This window comes from Protobothrops mucrosquamatus, unplaced genomic scaffold (genome assembly GCF_001527695.2).
Source record: "Protobothrops mucrosquamatus isolate PMUCROS unplaced genomic scaffold, P.Mucros_1.0 scaffold4407, whole genome shotgun sequence".
Classification (NCBI taxonomy): Eukaryota; Metazoa; Chordata; class Lepidosauria; order Squamata; family Viperidae; genus Protobothrops; species Protobothrops mucrosquamatus.
The window spans coordinates 72,798-99,244 of record NW_015390320.1 but is presented as its reverse complement, the minus strand read 5'-3'; the positions used below and the strand labels follow the sequence as shown (position 1 = coordinate 99,244).

General features: G+C 44.2%; 1 protein-coding gene across 1 annotated transcript; it reads left to right on the top strand.

Annotated features, from left to right (window-relative positions):
- Positions 1–9,228: 9,228 nt before the first annotated feature.
- NUDT2 (nudix hydrolase 2) lies at positions 9,229–13,324 on the top strand. Its single transcript, XM_015828334.1, has 3 exons — positions 9,229–9,308; positions 11,066–11,260; positions 12,995–13,324. Exons 2-3 carry the CDS (start codon positions 11,125–11,127, stop codon positions 13,306–13,308), a joined length of 450 nt encoding a protein of 149 aa, XP_015683820.1. The 5' UTR covers positions 9,229–9,308; positions 11,066–11,124; the 3' UTR covers positions 13,309–13,324.
- Positions 13,325–26,447: the final 13,123 nt, after the last annotated feature.

Sequence of the window (26,447 nt, the reverse complement as noted above, 5' to 3'; positions counted from 1 at the left end):
CCTCCAGAAGCGGTGTATACTCCAACACTGGAAGTTTTTAAGAAGAGACTGGACAGCCATTTGTCTGAAATGGTGTAGGGTTCCTGCCTGAGCAGGGGGTTGGACTCGATGACCTCCAAGGTCCCTTCCAACTTATTATTATTATTATTATTATTATTATTATTATTATTATTATTATTATTATTGATACCGGTAGCTTCATAGATCATTCCCACCTCAAAATGTATAGACAATTGCAACTGTTTTGACCCTGCTTTAAAAAAATGACGATATCGGAGAAAGACAACTGTTAAATGTCCTTAATACATAAAATCTATTCAGCAGAACTCTCTTCATCGTCCTGCTTAGATTTAACAAAGAGAAGCCTTCAAAATTACAGCCATAGAATATCAGTTAGTGGAGAAGAGAGATTCCACCAGCCTCAAGCTTCCCACTTTAATTTATAAACTTAAAAAAAAGCAGTAGAAATTACATTCCAACCTTTTAAATTAAAAGATGGCTTTCATTTCTCTAACCAACCACATCGCATCTATAAAAACCATCACCATTGTTTAGGAATCTCAAAAGCAGCATGCTGAGATATTGCAGAGTATATAGAAAAATGAAATAATCAGTCAGTCCAACTGAGATAACAACACTTCACAAGAAACAAGAGAACTACAATCACTTACTTGTTTTCCCTTGCTTTCCCACAGAGCTAAGTTTAATAATACAAGCAGCAGAAATCAGAATGCCTAAATTTAGATGCCTCTTTTTTAGCCAGCTGTTTGCCCCATGTGCTATCGTGGATAATGACCAAAGACTATGAAATGGATATGGACAGATGCATTCAAGAAGAGACTGGACCACTTGTCAGAAATGGTGTAGGGTCTCCTGCTTTTTTTTTTGGGTGGGGGGGATTGGATTAGATGACCTACAAGGTCCTTTCCAACTCTGTTATTCTATTCTATTCTATTCTATTCTATTCTGTTCTGTTCTGTTCTGTTCTATTCTATTCTAAATAAAAAATGTTTTTGCTTATACTGTATTAAGAGATAAGGAACTGCTCCTGTCTTAAGTATAGAACCACTAGCCCTGAAATTAAGGAAGTTTAGTTTAGACCAAGCACATCTAAATGGATTCAGTGCAAAACATCCAAGAAGAGCAACTTAGAAGTCAGAACAATTCTCAACTAGTGGGAGATTTCTCCTTGTGGTAAGGGGCATAAACAGGGTGTGTGGATTTTTCTTTAAGTTTTATTAAATCCATATTATCCGATATGGCAAAGATACCCACAACCCCACGAAGATTTTTAAAAAATGGCCCCAAGCCGACTCCTTAAAAAAAAATAACATTACAGCCACATCATTGAGGTTTCCTAAAAATGATTTGAGTGCTGAGACATGTTAAATTCCTCTTAGGAATAAATGGCAACTAGGATGGGAATCTGTCTTAGGGAGTGGGGCGAGGAGGAATTCTGCATCCAGATTTAAATTTCCCTTCCATCCAGAGCAGCTGTTGTCATTTCAATCTATTTTTCCCCGTGAAAAACGATACCAGCTCTCCTAGCAATAACCTTGCCTTGTTCAAAGAAATCCGTTCCATCCCATTCTTCCCAACAGGTAGTCCTCAACACATGGCCACAACTGAGCCCAACATTTCTGTCGCTAAGTAAGACATTCGTCAATTGAATGTTGCCTCATTTTACGACCTTTCTTGTCACGGTTGTTAAGTGAATCGCTTCGGCTGTTAATTTAGTAACAGGGTTGTTAAGTCAATCTGGCCTCCCCCATTGACTTTGCTTGTCGGAAGTCACGAAAAGGGAGCATTTGACCTCCCCCCAGGGTGCTGCAACCGTCATAAGTACGAGTCAGTTGCCAAGCCTCTGAATTTTGATCGTGTGATCCTGGGAATGCCGCAACGGTCGTTAAGTGTGAAAAATGGCCGTGAGTCACTTTTTTTCAGTCCCGTTGTAACTTTGAAACAGTCACTAAAAGAACGGTTGTACTTGCACATTCTCCTTTTCAACCTGGTGCCTAATATTTGAGACAATAAAATACCCAGAAAATAACCTCATTTTAACAGGTTTCCAATAATGGGGAGGGAGAAAAGAATAAATTACTCTCCAGTGAAACCAGTATAGTCTCTATTCTACAGACAGTCCTCAACTTATGAACAGAACACATTTAGGCAAGAAAACCAAATATACAGGTATAGTATGGGGGTACCTTGCTCAATAATAACTGTGAGAGGGATCTCGGAATCCTAGTGGACAATCACTTAAGTATGAGCCAGCCGTGTGCTGCAGCTGCCAAAAGAGCCAACACAGTGCTAGCCTGCATTAACAGAGGGAAAGAATCAAGATCACGTGAAGGGTTAATACCTCTTTACAATGCCTTGGTAAGACCACACTTGGAATACTGCATCCAGTTTTGGTCATCACAATGTAAAAAAGATGTTGAGACTTTAGAAAGAGTACAGAGAAGAGTAACAAAGATGATTAGGGGACTGAAGGCTAAAACATATAAGGAACGGCTGCTGGAATTGGGTATGTCTAGTCTAATGAAGAGAAGGACGAAGGGGGACATGATAACAGTGTTCCAATATCTCAGGGGGAGGCTAAAGCATATAAGGAACGGCTGCTGGAATTGGGTATGTCTAGTTTAATAAAGAGAAGGACAAGGGGGGACATGATAACAGTGTTCCAATATCTCAGGGGTTGCCACAAAAAAGAGGGAGTCAAGCTATTCTCCAAAGCGCCTGAAGGCAGGACGAGAAGCAACGTATGGAAACTGATCAAGGAGAGAAGCAACCTAGAACTAAGGAGAAACTTCCTGACAGTTAGAACAATTAACCAGTGGAACAACCTGCCTCCAGAAGCGGTGAATGCTCCAACACTGGAAGTTTTAAGAAGAGACTGGACAGCCATTTGTCTGAAATGGTATAGGGTTTCCTGCCTGAGCAGGGGGTTGGACTCGATGACCTCCAAGGTCCCTTCCAACTTTATTATTATTATTATTATTATTATTATTATTATTATTATTATTATTATTATTATTATAATATCTGGGACCAGAATTTACGTTACTAAGTAAGATAGTTGTAAAGAGATTCCCCCAGTGACTTTGCTTGTCAGACAGCAGCTAGGAAGCTAGCAAAGGGTGATCACGTGACCCCGGGAGGCGGCAACCCTCCTAAACACAGGCCACTTGCCAAGCTCATATTCATGATGGTTGCCGTGTCCCGGGGTCATGTGATCCCCTTTTGCGACCTTCTGACAAGCAAAGTCAATGGGGAAGCCGGATTCACTTAACAACCGGGTTATTAAATTAACAACCGCAATGACTCATTTAACAGCTGGGGCAAGAAGAGAAGTCATAAAATGGGGCAAATGGCACTAATTTTCTGATCACGTGACCGTAAGGATACTGCAGTAGTCCTAAGTGTGAGGACCGATTGTAAGTCACTTTTTTCAGTGCTGTTGTAACTTCAAACGGTCGCTAAATGAACAGTTGCAAGTTGAGGACTACCTGCCTTTCCATGGAGGAATGTCGCCTTACTGTTCTCTCCACAAGAAAACAACACACAGCCATGAACTATTGGTAACTTCTTAGCCTTCCCACTTTATATCCAAACTCTTATAACTTTCCATTCTGCCCATTTTTCCCTCATTTTTTTTTAAAGTAACAAAATTTGCAAAGAAGAATGGAGGAATAAAACAAACCTCACAGTTCTATAGATGCCAAAGCAACTGGAAATACTGCTCCAATAAAATGTCTATGGAGGTTTTCAATCATCCACGTCACGGTTTTTGCAAAAATGCTTTTTTTTTTTTTTTTTTAAAGGCAACTGGGCTTTCTTGGGTTTTTTTTCCTTTAAAAACGTTTCGCTTCTCATTCAAGAAGCTTCTTCGCTTCTGAAGAAGCTTCTTGGATGAGAAGCAAAACATTTTTACAGAGAAAAAGAAAGCCCAGTTGCCTTTTGAAAAAAGAACCTTTGGGTGGTCCAATACAGGTACTCCTCGACTTACAAGAGTTTGGAGTGTGGACATATTTAGGAGGTTTAAAATAGAATACACCTAAGAAGACAAGGCCCATATTTTGAATAGGAGATATTGTTATGATGTGAAGATAAAGAAAAATGTTGGCTAATTAAAACCTAGATGCATAAATATCAATAGTTAAATTGAAATATTGAGTTGTTTATAAAGGTAAAATAAAGGTGATTAAGACATATATATGTTAAGAGTGATGTTAACATGTTGTGATGTAGTGATAAGAATAAAAATTATAAGCTTAAATATGAGAAAGTGGACATAAGGAAAAATGCTGAAATGGGGAGAAATTTTGGTTATTGAATCTATAATATTTGGAAATTATAATGAAAATAAGAATATTATATTTATTACTGATCTGTTGATATAGAAGTGAGACAGATAAGATACGTATCTGGAACACTAGATGTTGGGGGGAATTGTGACAAAGGGAATTGGGGTCATTTAAAAATTTGGAAATGATAAATATTAAACATTTAATTTAAATATCAACACAAAATTAAAGCTGGGAAAATTCATAAGGTTATTGATGATCCAAAAGATGGAATGTTAAAATAAATAAGACATATAAAATTATTGACAAATGTAAGAAAGCTATTAAGTAGCTGATGGATAGAATAAGAAGTATACTAATTTAAACAAGGGAAAAAGGGAGGAAATATTGGCTGTAATAGTTGGAGATTTGTATTAATAATATTTGTATGTAATGGAATTATTGTAACTCAGACACCACATTGCTTTTCAAAGATTGGAAAATTAATAAAAAGTTTAAAAAAAAGTTTGGTGACCGTTCAAAGTTAGAACAGTACTGAAAAATGTGACTTATGAACATTTTTCACACCTACGATCTTTACAGCATCCCCATGATCATCTGATCAAAATTCAGATACTTGGCCACTGACTCGTATTTATGACGGTTGCAGTGTCCCAAGGTCACGTGATCCCCTTTTGTGATCTTCTGACAAGCAAATTCGATGGGGAAGCCAGATTCACTTAACAATTGTGTGACTAATTTAACAACTGCAGTGATTCCCTCAACAGCTATGGCAAGGAAGGCGGTAAAATGGGGCAAAACTTACTTAACAAATGTCTCGCTTAGCGGTGAAAATTTTGGCCTCAACAGTGGTTGTAAATCAAGGAGCATCTGTAAAAGCAACTGAACTTCATCAATTTCCTGGTTATTCTTCCATACTAAGTTTAGCCCAATGATCTCACTGGAAAAGCCCCTGCACCACAACTGATATAGAGCATCTGCTTTAAAGCAGCAGCTGATGGGAGGTCTGGAAGCTTCTCATTTTCCTGGCGCATGAGTAAAAGAAGTCTGGGTTATCCCAGGAAGCTGAAAATAGTAAATTCTTTCCTTCAGCAAAGCTTCCAGAAGTCCAAGGATGCTTTCTTCATTATTGTTCGACATAAAAGAAAGTAGGTCATTGCACACGTGATGTTTTTAATTGCTTCGTTCTTGAACTGGAGTCAAGTGTCTTTGGACAATCTGTTTTTTCTTTCGGGCTACAGAACAAGATGAAGAATCTCCTCCTAAAAGTACAAAACATACTTATAACAGAATAACAGAGTTGGAAGGCACCTTGGAGGTCTTCTAGTCCAACCCCTTCTCAAGCAGGGATCCCTGTAAAATTTCAGACAAATGGCTGTCAAGTCTCTTCTTAAAAACCTCCAATGTTGGAGCTCTCACAATTTCTGGAGGCAAGCCGTTCCACTGATTAATTGTTCTGTCAGGAAATTTCTCCTTAGTTCTAGGTTGCTTCTCTCCTTAATTAGTTTCCATCCGTTGCTTCTTCTACTTTACCAAGAGCTTGTTCCAGCTCAGAGAAAGAGATCCCAAAACTCAAGGGAGCTTTCAGTAATCTGCTGGCAATCATGGGATTGGAAATCCCAAAGGTGCTTTTTCCAGGAGGCAACTGGACTTTCTTGTTTTTCTTTGAAGACGTTTCGCTTCTCATCCAAGAAGCTTCTTCAGCTCTGACTGAATGGTGGGGAATGGAATATTCCTTGCGGGCAGCTGGTTATTTGCATTCTTTTAGAGCAGACATGTCAAACACAAGGCCTGGATGTGGCCCGCGAAGCCATCCTGGAAACAGTGAGGGAACGGCCCCCGCTGCCTTGGCCCTGGCCCAGGCTGGCCGGGAGCCAATGTACAATTTTGTGGTGGCCATTTATGCTGAAACGCATTTAGTCTTAGCTCCATAAGCCCCACCCCCCTGCATGGCCTGAGAGGAACAGTGAGGCTCCTCCAGTGGACCATGCCTTGGCACTTGCCCTGGTCCCATCCCCTTCTGCCAGAGACCCTCAGATCTGTCCCACTCCTGCCCAGGCCCCCACAGGTACCCTTGACGCGAACGGTGTAGAACTGGCCACACCCACTCCATCCACGCCCACCCAGCACCCACCCTGGCCACACCCAGCACCCACCCTGGCCACACCCACCCGGCCCCCTGAGGGCAACCGCAATGCTGATGCGGCCCTCAATGAAATTGAGTTTGACACCCCTGTTTTAGAGAGTCACTGAGGCCACCTGGAGGTTTATCTGGGTCCTCAGGGTCACCTGAGTGGTGCAAATGGGTGTGGAGCCTTCTTGGAACTGCTGAAAAGACTTGTGTTGTAGGCTGGAGATAGGTGATGTCATATCCTTCCTCCTCTGTTTAGCTGAAGAAGCTTCTTGGATGAGAAGCGAAACCTCTTCAAAGGAAAACAAGAAAGTCCAGTTGCCTTCTGAAAAAAGCACCTTTGGGACAATCATGACCTGGATGACTGAGAATCTCCATAGACATCGGATTGGTAATTTATCAAATTAGCAAGAATAAAAAGCTCATAGGTAGTTCTCCTTTAGCAACCACAATCGAGACCGGCAAGTTGATCATTAAGCAAAGCACTTGCTAAGTGAAACCACGGCTGTGCTTATCATCTTACTTCACCTGGCCTCTACATGGAACGAATGGTCCGTCTTCTGGATCACCTTCCTCCTCCAATCTCTTCCATTACCAACGGTGGTACAGAAATGCTGCCTCCCAATCGTTGCTGCCTATTTAGGGCCAAAGAAGCAAATGCTGCAAATTAATACGTGCATTTATCAGAGGCAAACACCAATGGCGAGCTGGCAAACTGCATTGCTCAACCCTTCTCCCACACTATTACAGCTAGTCCTCAACTTACGACCACAACCGAGCCCAGAGCTTATGTTGCTAAGTGAGGTATTTGTTAGGTGAGTTTTGCCCCATTTTACACCTTTTCTTGCCACAGTTGTTAAGTGAATCACTGCAGTTAAGTTAGTAACATGGTTAATAAGTGAATCTGGCTTCCCCCTTGAATTTGCTTGTCAGATGGTCGCACTGGGACACTGCAACCGTCATGAGTCAGTTGCCAAATGTCTGAATTTTGATCACGTGATCATGGGGATGCTGCAACGGTCATCATAAGTATGAAAACTGGCCTTACGCCACTTTTTTCAGGGCTCTTACAACTTCAAGCGGTCACTAAATGAACTGTTGTAAGTCGAGCACTACCTGTATTCTGCTTTGCTGGCATTGGACTAAAGGCTCCCAGGAATGTTTCCATCACAGAACATCAGCAGCGTTGGAAGGGACTTTGGAGGTCATCTAGTCCAACCTCCTCTGCTCTAGCTCTATAATCTTCCAACTATGATTTGAAACCACAGGTAGTCCTTGAGTTACCACCACAATGGAGTCCCAGTTTTATGTTGCTGAGTGAAACATTTGTTCATTGAATTTCCCCCCATTTTACGACTTTTCTCGCCGCAGTTGTTAAGCGAATCACTGCAGTTGATAAGTTAGTAACCTGGTTGTTAAGCGAATCTGCCTTCCCCATTGACTTTGCTGGGCAGAAGGTCGCAAAAGGGGAATCACATGACCCCGGGACAGTGCGACCGTCATAAATATGAGTCAGGGGCCAATTGTCTGAATTTTGATCATGTGACCACAGGAATTGCTGCAACAGTCGTAAGTGTGAGAAACGGTCAGAAGTCACTTTCTTCAGTGGCGTTGTAAATTTGAACGGTCACTAAATGAACAGTTGTAAATCGAGCACTACCTGTACCTGTAAGAGACAAATCCCTTCAATTCAATTCAATTCAATTCAATTCAACAGCTCCCAAAGGCAGCTGCCTGTAATTCCCAGACAAGGAAAACAAACATTTTTGCCCCTTTCCCTCGATTCTCCCTGGAGATTCCGGGATTTTTTTTTCCATCCAGGATTTTCTGCATTTAAAAAAAAAAAAAAAAAAACACCCCAAAAAAACCACTTTAAACAACCTTAACAGATTAAAACAGTCTGGCCACCCATTGTTCACAGAAGGGGGGGGGGGGAAATCCAGCGGGAAGCGAAGCGTCACTTTTAAACGGTCCCAGTTTCTATCTTAATATATTGTTTATTATTAAATTTATTAATGTTTACGCCTCAGGCTCGACGGGCCGCACCCGTTGCCATGTCAACAGGGCCGAGGCCTTGACCGGCGAGGAATAGAGTTCCCTTCCGCGCCGCCGTTGTTACCGGAGGGCTCCTTCCCTACCCTTTTCCCGGCGAACTCTCTCTCTCGGTCTGACTGTCTCTCGCGGCGGAGCTTCCGCGAAACCCCCGGAACTTCTCTCCCTCCGAGCGCGGTGAGAAGAGAACCGGCGAGGCCGCGTTTCCATGACGACGCGACCAAGCCTGGCTTCAAACCCTCGCGCCGCTTGGCGCGCCGTTTACGTCAGTGCAGCGGACCAATAAAACACTGGAGGAGGAAGTAGGTGTGGCCTATATTATCCAATCAAAAAGGAGGGGGAAAAGGAGCGGGAAAAAGACACTCAGAAAGCGGCAGCGGCTGTAGAGACCGTCTTTAAAAGTCTACCTTTCTAGTGGTCTTCTTCCCATCTGTCAAACTACTAAAGCCAATCATAATTCTATTCTCCAAATCGGCCACGCCTTCTATTATTGTCTCTCGCTGATTGGGTGGAGTCGGCTCAGAAGGTATACCGTAAGCAGGAAACATCGGTTGTACTAGCAGCTGATAGCATGATTGTGATTGGGCGAGAAGATGACCTCATTAAGATTGACAGGTATGAAAGCCAATAGAAAAAAATATTTCAATACTGCCGGGTTGTGTCTTGCCCAACCCGAAGCCTCCAAACTGCTGAACTTCAACTCCCACAGGTTGACATGCCGCATAATCCTAGGCCTACAGGACCGTGGGATTATGGGAGTTGAAGTCCAGTTTTCCGGAATCTGTTCATGCTTTTTTTTAGCAGAGTTGCTTGGACAGGTATGCCGGGTTGCTGCCGCGGGTGGTTCTCAATGGGGTCCGCCGGACTCGCAGGCGTGTCTGGTTGTGGGTTGTGTCAACCTGATGGGCTTTGCTCGGTTGAGCTCCCAATAAATTGTGCATCTTTTAGTGCAGCTGATTGCAATCACGTGCAGTTACTACTATTAATAATATTAATAACATTACTATTAATAACATTAATATTAAAATATTATTAGTTGCTATTTGCTGGTAGAATTGCAGCAAAGGAAGGGTTGCAACAGGGAGGTGGCTCACGGCTTAACCTATAAAGGCGCCCAGAAACCCAGATCACAAAACTGAATTGGGAGGGGAAGGTCTTGTATCAACTCTAATGCAGCCCTTGTGCTATAGTAGTTTTAAGTATGGCATAAGTAGATCCAGGTTCAAGACCACCTTCAACTATGGCCCTCAATGAGTGACTGTGGGCCATCATACACTTGTGAAAAGGACCAATAGAAGCGACCATTGGTAGCTCAAGAGTTGAAGTGTGGAGGCCTTGATGCTCTCTGAGATGGGTTGTTTCCTTGCAGAGGTTTCATGACCAACGAGGTAACATCAGTGCTAGAAGGGAATAGGGTTTGCAAACGGGGGGGGAGGAGGACTGTGAGGCCTTTGATGCTCTCGGAGCTTGGTTGTTTCCTTGCAGACATTTCATGACCCAACTAGGGAACATCATCAGTGTTAGAAAGGAGTGGGGCTTGCAGAAAGGAGGAAGAGGAGGACCATGCTTTTTGAGCCAGGTGGAATTCTTGTGGATGTTTCATAATCAAACTAGGTAATATCATCAGGACTAGAAAGGAGTAGGGTTTGCTCTCTGTTTATGTGCTAGTAGCTTGTAGTCGGTGGAGTGTTCTTGGTAGTTCCTTGAATAGGGTGTTGTTTACTGATTGATTGTTGGTCTAGTATTAGATAGATAGGTAGATAGGTAGATAGATGACATAGGTAGATAGATGATATAGATAGATGATAGATAGGTAGGTAGGTAGGTAGGTAGGTAGGTAGATAGATAGATAGATAGATAGATAGATAGATAGATAGATAGATAGATAGATAGATAGATAGATAGATAGATAGATAGATAACCAATAGAAGCAAATATATATAGCTCAGGGTTGAACTTTGTAAAGAGAATAGATTAGAACTAGAACAGAATAGAATAGAATCTGGAAGGGACCTTGGAGGTTTTCTAGTCCAGCCCTCTGCTCAAGCAGGAGAACCTATACCACTTCAGATAAGTGACTGTCTAGTCTTTTCTTAAAAACTCCAGTGATGGAGCATCCACGATTTCTGAAGGCAATTTCTCTTCCACTGGTTAATTGTCCTCACTGTTAGGAAGTTTCTCCTTAATTCCAGGTTGCTTCTCTCTTTGATTAGTTTCCAACAGTTGTTTCTTGTCCTGCCCTCTGCTACTTTGGAGAATAATTTGACCCCCTCTTCTTTGTGGCAGCCCCTAAAATACTGGAATACTGCTATCATGTCACCCATATTTCTTCTTTTCTTTAGACTAGCTAGCCAAACCCAAGTCCTGAAGCCATTCTTCATATGTTTTAGTCTCCAGGCCTATAATCATCTTAGTTGCTCTTCTCTGTATTTTTTTCCAAAGTCTCAACATCTTTTTTGTAGTGTGGTGTCCAAAATTGGTTGCAGTATTCCAGGTGTGGTCTTATTAGGATTTTATAAAGTGGTACTAATACTTCACGTGATCTTGATTCTGTGCCTCTGTTTATACAACACAGGATTGCATTAACTTTTTTGGCGGCGGCTGCACGCTGCTGGTCTTTTGGGCAAGACCATCATGAGCTTAAGAGCCTGTGGCTTGATTATCTTCAGGAGGATGCCCAAGGCATGTGCTACTGCCGCAACTGACAGCCACGTTGAATATCTCCTTCTGCAAACCTCATACGGGACCCATCACTGGACACCCCCAAAAGGTGCGCTACTCACCCTGTTGTCTGAAATAGCCCTGCAGTTTCTACTGGAGATGGAGCCAGTGAGATGTTCTTGGCTGGAGATCAGCCAATCAAGAAAGCCTGCTGGCTGGGGAATTCTGGGAATTGAAGTCCACCTATCTTAAAGTCGCCCAGGGTTGAAAAACACTGAGCTACTTTTCTGGCATCAGCTCTGGATCCACTCAACTCTCTTGAACTTTAATCATTTATTAGATTTTATTTCCCCTTTACTATATATTTTATAGGTAGCTCAAGGGGGTAAACATACCTAATACTTCTTCCTCTCCTGTTTACCCTTCAGCAGGGGTCTTCAAACGTGGCCCTTTTATGACTTGTGGACTTCAACTCCCAGAATTCCTCAGCCAGGCACACTGGCTGAGGAATTCTGGGAGTTGAAGTCCACAAGTCATAAAAGGGCCAAGTTTGAAGACCCCTGCCGTACAGCCACAACCTTGTGAAGTGGGTTGGACTGAGAGAGAGAGAGAGAGAGGAACTGGCCCAAAGTCACTCAGCTGGCTAACATAGCTAAGGCAGGACTAGAACTCTCCATCTCCTAGTCAGTGATTGGCCCCAAATCACCCAAGTGTCTTTCCTGCCAAAGGCGGTACTAGAACTCACCGACTCCTTGTGATTGGCCCAATGCCACCTAGCATATCAAGAAAGCATGCTGGCTGGAGAATTCTGGGAGTTGAAGTCCATCCATCTTGCCATATTTGGACAACACTGCTCTAGAATCTCACAGGCTGGGGAGGGGCTGCCCTGTTTCAAAACCCCTGCTTTATAGTTAAGTTGATTATTGTATATTAGAGTTACAGTAAGTTTATACTTGTTTACATTAGGAATGGGTTGCTTGGGTTAGACTTGGATTATTATGTGATTATTCCTGTACTCAGTTCTGGGAAGTCTGGGGGGGGGGGGGGGGGAGAAGGGGATTAGGGGATAGAAACTATAAAAATTGATGTATTTATATATTATAGATAAATAATGGAATTGTATTAAAAAGAGGAGATGCTCGGCTGGTACCCCAAACTGCATTCGAAGAGGTGGTTAAGAAGGGAGAAGGGATGTAGGGAGGTGGAAAGGAGGAAAGAGGAGAGGTTGTGGGTTTAGGACAGTGGTTCTCAACCTGTGGGTCGGGACCCCATTTGGGGTCGATCGACCATTTCATGGGGGTCGCCAAGCAAGGCTGTCCGCCATTTTTTTTGTCCGCCATTTTTTTCCCTTTTCCGGCAGGTGCCTTACCTCCCTTGGGCTGGGCCAGCTGGTGGTCGGCCTGCTCCGTCTCTGCCGCTTGCCAGCTACGCCTCGGCCAGCACAGGGGCGGAACCACGCATGCACGGCGCTCCCGGGCAGGGAAAGTCCTCGACTTATGACCGGTTGGATAGTCCTCGACTTACGACCGGTTTAGTCCTTGACTTACGACCGGTTTAGTCCTCGACTTACGACCGGTTTAGTCCTTGACTTACGACTGGTTGGGGTCGCGGCATTAAAAAGGTTGAGAACCACTGGTTTAGGAGGAGGAAGGAAGAGGAAAGTGAATGAGGGTGGATGCAAGGCGGGGACTGCAGAGCGTCTCCGAAAACGTATTGAGTAGGATTATCTTTTATGCTTGTGTAAGTAAATGCATCATATTTGTATTACTTGTTGTTTAATTTGAAAAATTAATAAAAATTTTATATAAAAAAACAACAACCCTGCTTTGTCTTCTCTCATTAGGCCATGTGGACCCAGGGGAAGATGACCTGCGCACAGCCCTGCGAGAGACCCAGGAAGAGGCCGGCCTGGCCTCCACCCAGTTCAGCATCCTGGAAGGTTTTAAGAAGGAACTGAATTACGTGGTCAGAGGCAAACCCAAAACGGTGGTCTACTGGCTGGCTGAGTTGAAGGACCGGGACACGGAGATCAAGCTTTCTTCAGAGCATCAAGGCTTTCGCTGGCTGAGCCTTACTGAGGCCTGCAGACTTGCAGACTATGAGGACATGCAAGGCACCCTCAGAGAAGCTGATCACTTTCTCTCTTCCATAGAATAAAAGCTAGCCTGGGATGTAGGAATGTTTTAGCAGATGTTGCACTACTGGGTTTTTGTTTTTTTTTTACTCTTGCAGCAGTGTTTCTCAACTCTGGTCGCTTTGAGGTGGGTGGACTTCAACTCCCAGAATTCTGAGCTTGCTTGTCTTCTTTGCAGACGTTTCATTACCCAACTAGGTAACCTCATCAGTGCTAGTGGGGTTGGAGTTTTCTCCCAGTTTATGCAGGGCAAGCGACTGTTCACAAAACAGGAGCAAAATCCCACAGTCACTATCACTGATGATGTTACCAGATTGGGTAATGAATTGTGTGCAAGAAAACAACCAAGCTCAGAGTGTACCAGGACCCCTCTGTCATCTCCTCCTCCTCCTCCTCCTCCTCCTCCTCCTCCTCCTCCTCCTCCTCCCTGCAAGCCACACTCTCTTCTAGCACTAATGATGTTACCTAGCTGGGTAATGAAATGTCTGCAAGAAAGCAACCAGGCTCAGAGAGCACCAAGGACCGACCCTACAGTCCTCCTCTCCCCAAACCCCACTCCTTTCTAGCACTGATGATGTTACATAGTTGGGTCATGAAACCTCTGCAAGAAAAAAAAAACGAAGCTCGGAACGCACCAAGAACCCCCCCCCCCCCCCCGCACACATATTCTGGGACTTAGTGCATACTTCCTGAGGGTGCCATGTTGAGGAAGGCTAACGTAGAACGGTCTTTCTGGATTCATCCAAAAAGCCCATACAGATCAAGTTGGATCTTTGTTCTCTCCATTTGCTAGTTGGGTCCTAAGCAGAAGGTCACTCAAAGGGCTCGATCCTAATGAGAGAAGTGCCAAGTTTAGATGGAATTAATCACAGGAGATTCCACACCCATCTCTCTTTCTGAGACTCCCGGGCAACTTAGCCTGGGAAGGCTTTTGGGATGAATCCAGCAAGACTACTCTACTGTGCTCTGGAGGTTATGATAATAATAATAAAGTTGGAAGGGGACCTTGGAGGTCATCGAGTCCAACCCCCTGCTCAGGCAGGAAACCCTACACCATTTCGGACAGATGGCTGTCCAGTCTCTTCTTAAAAACTTCCAGTGTTGGAGCATTCACCGCTTCTGGAGGCAGGTTGTTCCACTGGTTAATTGTTCTCACTGTCAGGAAGTTTCTCCTTAGTTCTAGGTTGCTTCTCTCCTTGATTGGTTTCCACCTGTTGCTTCTTGTCCTGCCTTCAGGCTCTTTGGAGAATAGCTTGACTCCCTCTTCTTTGTGGCAGCCCCTGAGATACTGGAACACTGCTATCATGTCCCCCCTCGTCCTACTCTTCGTTAAACTAGACATACCCAATTCCAGCAACCCTTCAATTAATCTGCAGGACTATAATAGCATGATCTGTGATAGGGTGTCTCTTTTTTGAGAAATTGGACTTGTCTTTAAGCACGCTTTTTATTTTATTCTGACACAGATTTAAAACAAAGCATCCTGTTGATCAACACTTTACAATAGAAAACCAAAAAGAAAAAGGGAACAATTTTGTTTTATACAAGAAGTCCTCGACTTATGACCACAATTGAGCCCCAAGTTTCTGTTGTTAAGTGAGACATTTGTTAAGTGAATTTTGACCCATTTTACGACCTTTCTTGCCATAGTTGCTAAGTGAATCCCTGCCCGGTGTTAACTTAAGTCACCTGGTTGTTCAGCGAGTCTGGCTTCCCCCATTGTCTTTGCTGGTCAGGAGGTCGCAAAAGTGGGTCACATGACCTTAGGACACAGCAACGGACATAAGTATGAACCAGTTGCCAAGCATCTGAATTTGGATCATCTGATCATGGGGATGCTACAAACATCGTAACTCTGAAAAAAGGTCTTAAGTCACTTTTTTCAGTGCTGTTGTAATTTTGGTCGCTAAATGAACTGTTGTAAGTTGAGGACTACCTGTACACAGTTCTGGAACTTGGTCTAAAACCAGGGGTAGGCAACCTTGGCTCTTTTATGACTCGTGGACTTCAACTCCCAGAATTCCTGAGCCAGAATGACTCAGCTTGGAAACCTCTCTCTTTCCCCTCAGTGTGGCTGGCTCAGGAATTCTGGGAGTTGAAGTCCATGAGTCATAAAAGAGCCAAGGTTGCCTACCCCTGGTATAAGGTCTCCTGTTCTAAGCGGTTAGCCTCCTAGGCCAGGGGTAGGCAACCTTGGCTCTTTTATGACTCGTGGACTTCAACTCCCAGAATCCCTGAGCCAGCAAGGCTCAGCTTGGAAACCTCTCCCTTTCCCCTCAGTATGGCTGGCTCAGGAATTCTGGGAGTTGAAGTCCACGAGTCATAAAAGAGCCAAGGTGGCCTACCCCTGGTCTAAACACTATACCAGTGTTTCTCAACCTTGGCTACTTTAAGGTCAGGACTTCAACTCCCAGAATTCCCCAGCATGGCTGGCTGGTGAATTCTGGGAGTTGAAGTCCACACCTCTTAAATTTGGCAAGGCTGAAAAATACTGCTGACTTATACTTTAAACTTGGGCTTAAAAAAGCCCATCATTGTTAGTCACCTCAGTAGCTATGCTTGAAGAAATAAACTGCATTTTGTCCTAGGATAAGTTTCTGAAGCTCCTTCAAGCATAAAGTCTCCAAGCTCTGAACAATTATTGTGGGTTCAGGTATGCCAAGTATAGACCAGGCAAATTAACTACCTTTTCTCTGCATTCATACAATCACACACTGAGGGCAATCACAACGGCTAGCATGACCTTACTGCTTAATGAATGTGGTTGTCAGTATGTTAACAGGAAGCGGATATCCATCCAACAAGCAAGCAAGTTAAATATCTCTCTGCCAATAAAATCTAACCTCTTCAAGTTATGCCTGGGGACTCCGTAGCTTGTACAAAGTGTTTCCTTGTCAATAATGCGGAAGATGCTGAACCTCATTCTCTGAAATGCTTTTGCAACATCTAATCTAGTCCTAAGCATAACAGAATGCTGGAAGGGACCTTGGAGGTCATCTAGTCCAACCCCCTGCCCAAGCAGGAGACCCTATATCATCTCAGACAAATGGCTGTCCGGTCTCTTCTTAAAAACCTCCAGTGTTGGAACACCCACAACTTCTGTTGTTCCATTAATTAATTGTTCTCATTGTCAACAAATTTCTCCTTAGTTCTAGGTTGCTTCTCTCCTTGATTAGTTTCCATCTGTTGCTTCTTGTCCTGCCCTCAGGTGCTTTGGGGGATAGCTTGACCCCCTCTTCTTTGAAGGGATGGTTGTGCTTAGAATCACAGAGCTGGAAGGGACCTTGGAGGTCTTCTAGTCCAATCTCCTGCTCAGGCAAGAAACACTATACCGTTTTCAGACAAATGGTTGTCCAATCTCTTCTTAAAAACCTGCAGGGACGAAGCACCCACAAATTCTGAAAGCAAGCCGTTCTACTGATTAATTGTTCTCGCTGTCAGGAAATTTCTCCTTAATTCCAGGTTGCATTGCTCCTTGATTAGTTTCCGTCAGTTATTCCTTGTCTGGCCTTCAGGTGCTTTGGAGAATAGCTTGACTCCCTCTTCTTTGTGACAACCTCTCAAATACTGGAAGACTGCTATCATATGTCACCCCCTCGTCCTCCTTTTCGTTAAACTAGACACATCCAATTCCAGCAACCGTTCTTTATATGTTTTAGAAGTCCTGATGGAGTCTCATTCAAGAATTATACCCAAGTGCCCTTGTTTGGTCATCAATGTACAGTAGCTACAATGCATGTGTGAAGGCCATTATGTCATGTGTCTGATTAACAAAACACTTAAAAGACCTTTCAGGCATTTTTTTAACCTAAAAGCCTTTATTAAGGTTACAGAGATGTCAGTACGGCATGGTGGAATGCTAAGATCTGATTTTCTCTTCCGTTGCACATAACATTCCAGGCATTTGTCCCTCCCTTATTTTGGGGTCATGATTCACATCTTCCAATTAACTTGGAAGATGTGATTCACGTCTGATTCCTTTTTCCCGGGCTTTCCTTATATTCTCCTCCCCTTTCACTGTTGCCTGATTTAACTATAAAAATACCAGACAGTTCTGCATATTGTCAAAGCAAGAATATACAGTATTTGCAGCGTTGACAGATTACATCTTCCTTGCTTTCTTTTTAGTGAAAGTATTAGTCTACTCAGGGGTCTTCAAACATGGCCCTTTTATCACTTGTGGACTTCAACTCCCAGAATTCCTCAGCCAGGCATACTGGCTGAGGAATTCTGGGAGTTGAAGTCCACAAGTCATAAAAGGGCCAGGTTTGAAGACCCCCTGGTCTACATCATAATCCCCAGGAGAAAAGCTATAGAAGTGTGAGCAAAAGAGCTCTGCTAGGAAAAACAGGATTTCAAGAGATTCAGTCAGGAGAAGATGGAGTAGGTCAGCTAGTAGGAATGGTCAAAGAGCGAGGTGGTGGTCCCGTCTTTCCATCCGATCAAGATCTCACCATGCTTGAGCGAAGGAGAAGGTGAGGCAGGGATGATGTGCATCTTGGAGATGGGGCTGACCATTCCAGGTTGGTGTTCCTCACAGCTCATCTGCCGACTCTTCAAAGCTAACAGCTTCTTCTTCCTACGGCCCAGAAGCAGACCCCCTTGAGTCACCCAGAGTGGGGTTATGGTGGCCACATAAACGTCCCATAAATAAAGAATGAGAATTCCTCCCAACCCCACATGGCCCTAGCCTAGTACTTACTTTTTGGATTGGATATTGAACGTCAGGATGATTATCCCCAGGATGAAGGCCAGAGGACACAGAACGAGCAGGGTTGTTCTCCAGCTGAGACCTACAGAGGGGAACATCACAAGCACCTTCGCACCAAGAGTAACAGAATTGGAAGTCTTCTAGTCCATCCCCCTGCTCAAGCAGGAGACCTTATACCATTTCAGAGAAATGGCTGTCCAATCTCCTCTTAAAACCCTCCAGTGATGGAGCACCCACAACGTCTGGAAGCAAGATGTTCCACTGATTAATTGCTCTAATTGTTGGGAAATTTCTCCCCTGCTCAAGCAGATAATAGAATCTGTGGATAACCTTGGGGGACAGTGGTTATCTAAGCAACACTCAGAGAATAACAAGACAACAGAACAACAGAGTTGGAAGGTACGTTGGAGGTCTTCTAGTCCAACCCCCTACTCAAGCAGGAAGCCATTCACTGATTGTTTTCACTGGCAAAAAAAAATTCTCCTTAGTTCTAGATTGGTTCTCTCCTTGATTAGTTTCCACCCATTGCTTCTTGTCCTGCCTTCAGGTGCTTTGGAGAATAGCTTGACTCCCTCTTCTTTGTGGCAGCCCCTCAAATATTGGAACACTGCTATCATGTCACCCTGAATCCTTCTTTTCATTAGACTAGTCCAGGGGTAGGCAACCTTGGCTCTTTTATGATTCGTGGACTTCAACCCCCAGAATTCCTGAGCCAGCATGGCTGGCTCAGGAATTCTCGGAGTTGAAGTCCACGAGTCAAAAAAGAGCCAAGGTTGCCTACCCTTGGACTAGTCATACCCAATTCCAGCAACTGTTCTTCATGTGTTTTAGCCTCCAACCCCTAATCATCTTTAATACTCTTCTCTGCACTCTTTCTAGAATCTCAGCATCCTTTCTTTGCTAGCCATTGTTCTTCATCATTAGGACATTTTTAGTTTCCCCAACAATGTTCCCTCTCTTTTTGGTTCATCAGATGCTACCAAGGACCAGCAGGGTTTGGTACCCATTTGCTCATCTCATAATGACCACTCCTGTCCACCAGCTGGATGATGGAAGACAAAAATAACATGTGCCAACCTTCAGCCCCACATTTTCCCCTCTGAAGGCCCACAAAAGCTTCTGCTGGTCTGAGATCTCCTGTGCAAAGTAGCATGATTTGTGAGTTGTGGCTTAGCATGTGATAAGAACCCAGGCGCTTTTCTTGTTTTTTTTTTATAAGCCAGAGTTAAAACAAAGGGTGGCATAATGTGATGTGGGAATGCAACCAGTTTCTGATTCAGTGAAAGATTTTTCCATATTTCTGTATCTCCAAAGAAATTGGTGTCAGATTGGAAGAGGATTCCAGACAGACTAAAAAAAAACACCTCTTTGTCATGTCATAAAAGGATGACTTATGGAACCTACTGCCACAGGATTTTTGGACTGTAAGCTTAGATGGCCTTCCAGAGGCTAAGATAAGAGCAGGAAGGAGAAGACCTCTGTGGTTGGCTAGTTGTCCATATACTCAAGCAACATATCCAAGTCAGAAAACTCTTCCAACCCACCAAAGCGACCTAGAAAAGAGGGATGTGTGCATGTGAAGCTTCCAGGTAGACTTCTCTTGTACAAGGAAGTTCTCAAGAAGATCCCTATGAAAGTATTGGTTTTTCTTTAAAAAAACTTTTTATGTCTGCAACCATCACAACGTCTCTCTTACTTTTAATATCCACTTTCTTACCTAGATTTGGGGGACCAGTAGCCTTCTCCTGGTGCTTTTGATGTGGATATGTTTCTGGAGTGAAAAAAGGAGAAGAAGACAGAATGGAACAAAGATCTCCTGAATGGAGAGCCAGAAAGAATCTCTGTTTACTGAGGCCAAACTGACACAACGCACCCAGATGAATCTACCATGTTGTTTGCTGGATTTCAAGCTCCCTCACTGCGCACACCCTGCTGATGTTGGCAAAGCTATTGTTTATGATTTAGTACGTTGTGTAAACCCAGAGTAAACACATCATTCTAAGTTATTGTTTCTTTCAACCACAGCAACAAACCATACTACGCTTCAACAATTGTGGGTGGTTCGGCAAACCATGATTTGACAAAAGGGCTTTGTGCAATGTGTGGATGGAGACAGAAGCTGGGTGGCATTCTCGGCTTAAATGGGGCTGCTTCAGACGCCCCTCAATAGCAGCACTCAGCCAGTTTCATTTGGGCCAGATGATTAACCTAAAGCTAGGGAGATGCAGCAAGGTGGATGCCCAACTGGTTTTGCAGCCAGATTCAAGAGAGTTGATTATTAATGGGACAAGAACAATGTTTCTCAGCCGTATCAACTTAAAGACGTGTGAACTTCAATTTCCAGAATTCTGGGAGTTGAAGTTCACATGTCTTAAAGTTGAGAAAGTTGAGAAACACTGATCTTGAGGAACCTACAAGAGTCCTCCAGGCCCACATTTCCCAGAAATTCCTTGAGTTTGACCTAAGGAGGGTCTTCCTGCCCTTGCCACTTGAAAGGTCAGGTTCAGATGAACAAGAGCTACCCCACAGAATTTGGGAAGTTCACCAACTCTGGTTCCCCAACGTTGCTGTTGGGTCTTTACTGATCCTTAGCCCGGCTGTCGAAGATGCCAGCAAAATAAGATGGGTTTTGCTTTTGTCGAACAGTGGAAGTACCTTAAGCATCTTGTATGCCATGTCCATTTTTTTTAGGGCAGGGGGTCTCTAAATCTGGCACAACTTTAAGACTTGAGGACTTCAACTCCCAGAATTCCTCCGCCAGCCACGCCAAGTTTGGAGACCCCTGTTTTAGAGGAATGAACATGCCAATGACTAATTCAGCTATGGTCCTGCTGTTGGTGGCTTTAAAAGAGGGCCAAGCAGGCGTCAAGAAGATGTGGCAGCCAATTTTTCAGTATCCATGGCTGAGATAGAGTTGTTGACATGACACCAGTACAGATCAAGAAGGGGTGAGTTTGAGAACTTGCACTTCTGATAAATTTTTGGACTCTTTCCCTGGACCACCCCTTAGCATCAAGGCTCAGCTAGTTTCTCATGGTCTTGGTGGCACCTCCATACTCACTGTTATCTGCTTCAAGGTGTCTATTGTTGGACACTGGAAGTCTGCTGGTGACATAGGACTGGCTTTCCAAATGGATCATTAAGAATGTCGTGGCCTTCACAGGAGGGGTGTGGATCTCTAGGGAACCAACTGTTTTATCTGCAAAAAGAAAAAAATAATTCTCACAAGGTTCAAAAAATCTATATTTTCTTCACAGAGAGAACAGAACAGAATTCTCTGTTGGCCAAGAGTGATTGGACATAAGGAGTTTGTTTCCAGTGCATAAGAAGAGTTGCGGGGTCCTTGGTGCTCCCTGAGCTTGGTTGTTTTCTGGCAGACATTTCATGACCCAACTAGGTAACATCATCAGTGCTAGAAGGAAGTGGGGATGGGGGGGAGAGGAGGAGGAAGAGGAGGAGGCAACTATGGGCTCCTTGGTGCTCCCTGAGCTTGGTTGTTTTCTGGCAGACATTTCATTACCCAACTAGGGAACGCCATCAATGCTAGAAGGGAGTGGGGTTGTGAAGAGGAGGACTGTGGGGTCCTTGGTGCTCTCTGAGCTTGCTTGTTTTCTGGCAGACATTTCATGACCCAACTAGGTAACATCATCAGTGCTACAAGAGAGTGGGATTTTTTTCTCTTTATATGCTCGTCTGTTTGCTCTGTCTGTTGGTAGGAATATTCTTGGTGATTCCTTGATTAGGCTTCTGTTTACCATTTGATTGTTTATTTGAGCTGAGAGTTCTTAATTGGGTTGTTGTTTACTGCTTGATTCTTGGTCTAGTATTAATCTTAGTGTCAACCTCTGCTCATTTGGGTGTCGATTGCTAAGGTGTTATGGTCTTTTTGTTTCCCTTTTTAAGCTTTTTGATTATCTCTTTTTGAGATAGTAGTGTATAGTTGTTGTTTATCTCTATGTGCCTGTTGATGGGTGATTTGTCTTGAGCGCCAGGCTTCTGGGAATTCTCTAGCATTTTGGCTAGCAGGAAGTGCTAATAAAATGGCTTGGGACAGTGCAAAAGTATTAAATTGCAAGAAAAGACATCCAGGGGAACAGACCCATAAGTGAATGCCCTCCTCCATTGTTTGAAATACAGTATATTTGGACTCTGTACTGTATAGTTCAAAAGAACTAAAGTCCTTTTCCATGGGCACCACAGCAGCTCTGCAGGTTCTTCTGGACTACAAAATTTACAATTTCCAGAGTTTCAGCAGTGTCTGAGAAGGTGAGGGTGGGTTGAAAAAAAGGAAGCGTTCAGAGTGCGATGGGCTGTGAGAATAACCTTGGGAGAGAAGAGAACAGCCACAGCCTGGGGAAGGGATAAGAGAGAGCTCATCCACAGAAGAAATGGGGGGTACAGGTTGTCCTTGATTTACAACAGTTCATTTACTGACCGTTCAAAGTTATGACAACATTGAAAAAAGTGACTTATGGACAGTAGTGGGATTCTATCTATCTATCTATCTATCTATCTATCTATCTATCTATCTATCTATCTATCTATCTATCTATCTATCTATCATCTGTAAAGCACTATGAAGCAGTATATAAAAGTGCTATTGCTATTGCTATAAATCCATGCCAATTACCAAATATCCTAATTTTGACCACATGATAGTGGGGAGTCTACAATAATCACAAGTGCAAGAACTCCATTGTAAGTCACTTTCTTCAGTGACATTGTAACTTCAAGCGGTTGCTAAACGAATGGTCATAAGTGGAGAACCATCTTTATTCTGTGAAAACATCCATCTTTGACTTACTTTCGGGTTCTCCCTCCATGCTGTCCGAGGAGGGCCCCCTTGGCTCGCCGATTCCCGCTGCTCTCGCCAGCTCCCTGGCACAGATGATTGACCCGGTACCTGTCCTCCACTTGCTGAACCGGTCTTTCTCCCGGGAGAGGAAGGCGTGATGTCCTCCCAGCTTCGTGCTGAGATGAAGACCTTGTCCTTGTAAGGTCAGGTGGCCTTTCTTGCTGCAGGACCACCTCTGAAGTGACCCCTCCCCACAAGGGTCCAGCTGGGCTACTGCCAGTTCTTCTGCGTCGGAGACAGCCAGGCATTCCCTCGTGTGTTGGTTGACCAGGGCCAAGGCAGCCCCATCCCAGCTCCACTGGTGCTGTGGGGAGTGCGCCTTGCAGTCGGACAGACCGACCCGCTCAGCTTTGTGAGACGAGGCGTGGATGCATTTCTGCTGACGGACATTTTGGATGAGGAAGCTGCGCCCTCCTCCGAGATCTGGGGTGAATAAAGAAAGCATTATATTTTTCAAGGGATGGGAGCAGGAGAGGAGAGTCTCTTTGAGTAATGTTTTCAGTAACTAGGAGTTTCTTTTATTAATGTAGCCAGTTTTGTCTAGTGCAGAGGTAGGCAACCTTGGCTCTTTTATGACTCGTGGACTTCAACTCCCAGAATTCCTGAGCCAGCCATGCTGAGGGGAAAGGGAGAGGTTTCCAAGCTGAGCCAAGCTGGCTCAGGAGTTCTGGGAGTTGAAGTCCACGAGTCATAAAAGAGCCAAGGTTGCCTACCCCTGGTCTAGTGGTTAAGGCAACAGACCAGAAACTGGGAGATGGTGAATTCTAGTCCTGCCTTAGGCACGAAAGCCGGCTGGGTGACTTTGGGCCAGTCACCAGGAGACGGTGAGTTCTAGTCCTACCTTAGCTGTGAAAGCCAGCTGGGTGACTTTGGGCCAATCATAAGGAGACTGAGTTAAGTTATTAGCTTAACAATAACAACTATGGCAAGGAAGGTCATAAAATGGGGCAAAACTCATTTAACAACTGTCACCTTTTGCAAAAGAAATTTTGGGCTCAGTTGTCGTAAATCGAGGACTATCTTATAAATTTAAATTAAAAGCAAGCAATGTCTTCATTTTCCTCCACATCTTATCTCCAGTGACCTCAGTTGTTTTACAGTGTTTGGAGAAAGGGATCACACCACTTCATTTATCACTGGCACAGAGAGGGAAGTGCCACCAATGATTAATGATCAACTCCAGTTCATTATCACCATTAATCCGTTTGCAGTTCTTAAATCATGAACGCTTTAGGTACCTCGTGCCAGATGTGGAGAATACAGAATATGGAATGATAGAGTTGGAAGGGAGCCTGGAGGTCTTCTAGTCCAACCCCCTGCTTAAGCAGGAGACGTTATACCAGACATGTCAAACACAAGGCCCGGAGGCTGGATGTGGCCCACGAAGTGGTTTCATGTGGCCAGCAAAGCCATCCTGGAAACAGTGAGGGAACGGCCCCCACTGCCTTGGCCCAGGCCAGCTGGGAGCCAATGTACAATTTTCTGGTGGCCATCTTGGCACTTGCTCTGTCCCACTCCTACCCAGGCACCCATAGGCACCCTTGACGTGAATGATGTAGAACTGGCCACGCCCACCCAGTAGGCCACACCCACTCCATCCACGCCCACCCAGTAGGCTGCACCCACTCTGGCCACACACCCCCAGCCCCCCCCCAGGGCAACTGCAATGCTGATGTGGCCCTCAGTGAAATTGAGTTTGACACCCCTGCCTTATACCATTTCAGACAAACGGCTCTCCAATCTCTTCTTGAAAATCTCCAGTGCTGGAACACCCACAACCACAGGAGGCAAACCATTCCACTGCTTAATTGTTCTAGGGAAATTCCTCCTTATTTCTAGGTTGCTTCTCTCCTTGAATAGTTTCCATCCATTGTTTCTTGTCCTGCCTTCTGATGCTTTCGAGAATAGGTTGACCCCTTTCTTCTTTGTGGCAGCCCCTCAAATATTGGAACACCGCTATCATATGTCACCCGTAGTCCTTCACTTCTTCTTCGTTCATTGTATGGTTTACCCCCCAGTTCCCTAATTTAGCTAAACTATTCCTTATTTTTGACAATTCTGCCTGATGTAAAAAAGATGCTGAGACTCTAGAAAGAGTACAGAGAAGAGCAACAAAGATGTTTAGGGACTGGAGACTAAAACATATAAGGAAAGGCTGCTGGAATTAGGTATGTCTAGTTTAATTAAGAGAAGGACGAGGGGGGACATGATAGCACTCTTCCAGTATCTCAGGGGCTGCCCCAAAGAAGAGTCAAGCTATTCTCCAAAGCACCTGAAGGCAGGACAAGAAGCACCGGATGGAACCTAACGAAGGAGAGAAGCAACCTAGAACTAAGGAGAAACTTCCTGACAGTTAGAACAAAGCTGTGAATGCTCCAACACTGGAAGTTTTTAAGAAGAGACTGGACAGCCATCTGTACAAAATGGTATAGGGTCTCCTGCTTGAGCAGGGGGTTGGACTCGATGACCTCCAACGTCCCTTCCAACTTTATTATTATTATAGACTTCAAATTGCTCATTTAGGATGTATTGTTCACAAGACTTTTCCCTGCCTCGATTTCCTTTAATTCAAACAGCCTTTTCCTGCACACAGGGACTCACAAAGTCCTTTTGTTGCCAGGGGCAGCCAACCCACAACAAAAGACACAGAAGTTCCTCCCCCCCACAAATAAAAACCAAAAGACGGTTCCTCGAAAAGGAAGAAAAATAATTCCATTTGTGCTTAATCGGATTGATCAGAAGAATTAATAGAAAATCAATTAAAGGAGCAACAGTGGAATAACACACTTACCCTTCAGCCAGGAAAGGAGAATTATCCATGTTAAGCTTCCCGTGAAAAGGCCCATTGTTGCTTGCCAAAGAAAGTGTGTGTATTTGTGTGTGCGTGTGTACTTGAGGGATGGGAGGTTGGGGGGGAAGCAGCCTTTGAAAAGGACAAATTGTACTACAGGAGAGAAACTCTGGTGAGTTTCTTTTCATTCCCCAAACTGGCTGCACTTTAAGAAAAGATGCTAAAGAGCAAAATGCATCATTTAAGAAAAGAATTTTTTTTTCCTTGAATAAGAAGAAAAGCAAGGAGGGGAAGTCCCATCAGAGGAAGGGACCAGTGCGATGGGAGGCAGAGAGGGGTGGAATTGGGAAAGAAGTGCCAAAGTTTTCTTCTTTTTTTGGAGGGGTGTCCTTGCTACTCTCTGAGCTTGGTGGTTTTCTTGCAGACGTTTCATGACCCAATTAGGTAACATCATCAGTGCTAGAAGGGAGTGAGGTTTGCAGGGGGGAGTGGGGGGAGGAGAAGGAGGAGGAGGACTGTGAAGTGCTTGGTGCTCTCTGAGCTTCATGGTTTTCTGGCAGACGTTTCATTACCCAACTAGGTAACATCATCAATTCTAGAAGGGAGAGTGATTTGTGAGAAGGAGGAGGAGGAGGACAGGTGGGTCCTTGGTGCTCTCTGAGCTTGATGGTTTTCTGGCAGACGTTTCATTACCCAACTAGGTAACATCATCAGTTCTAGAAGGGAGACAGATTTGCAAGGGGGAGGAGGAGGAGGAGGAGGAGGAGGAGGAGGAGGAGGAGAACCTGATAGACCTAGGGAAATG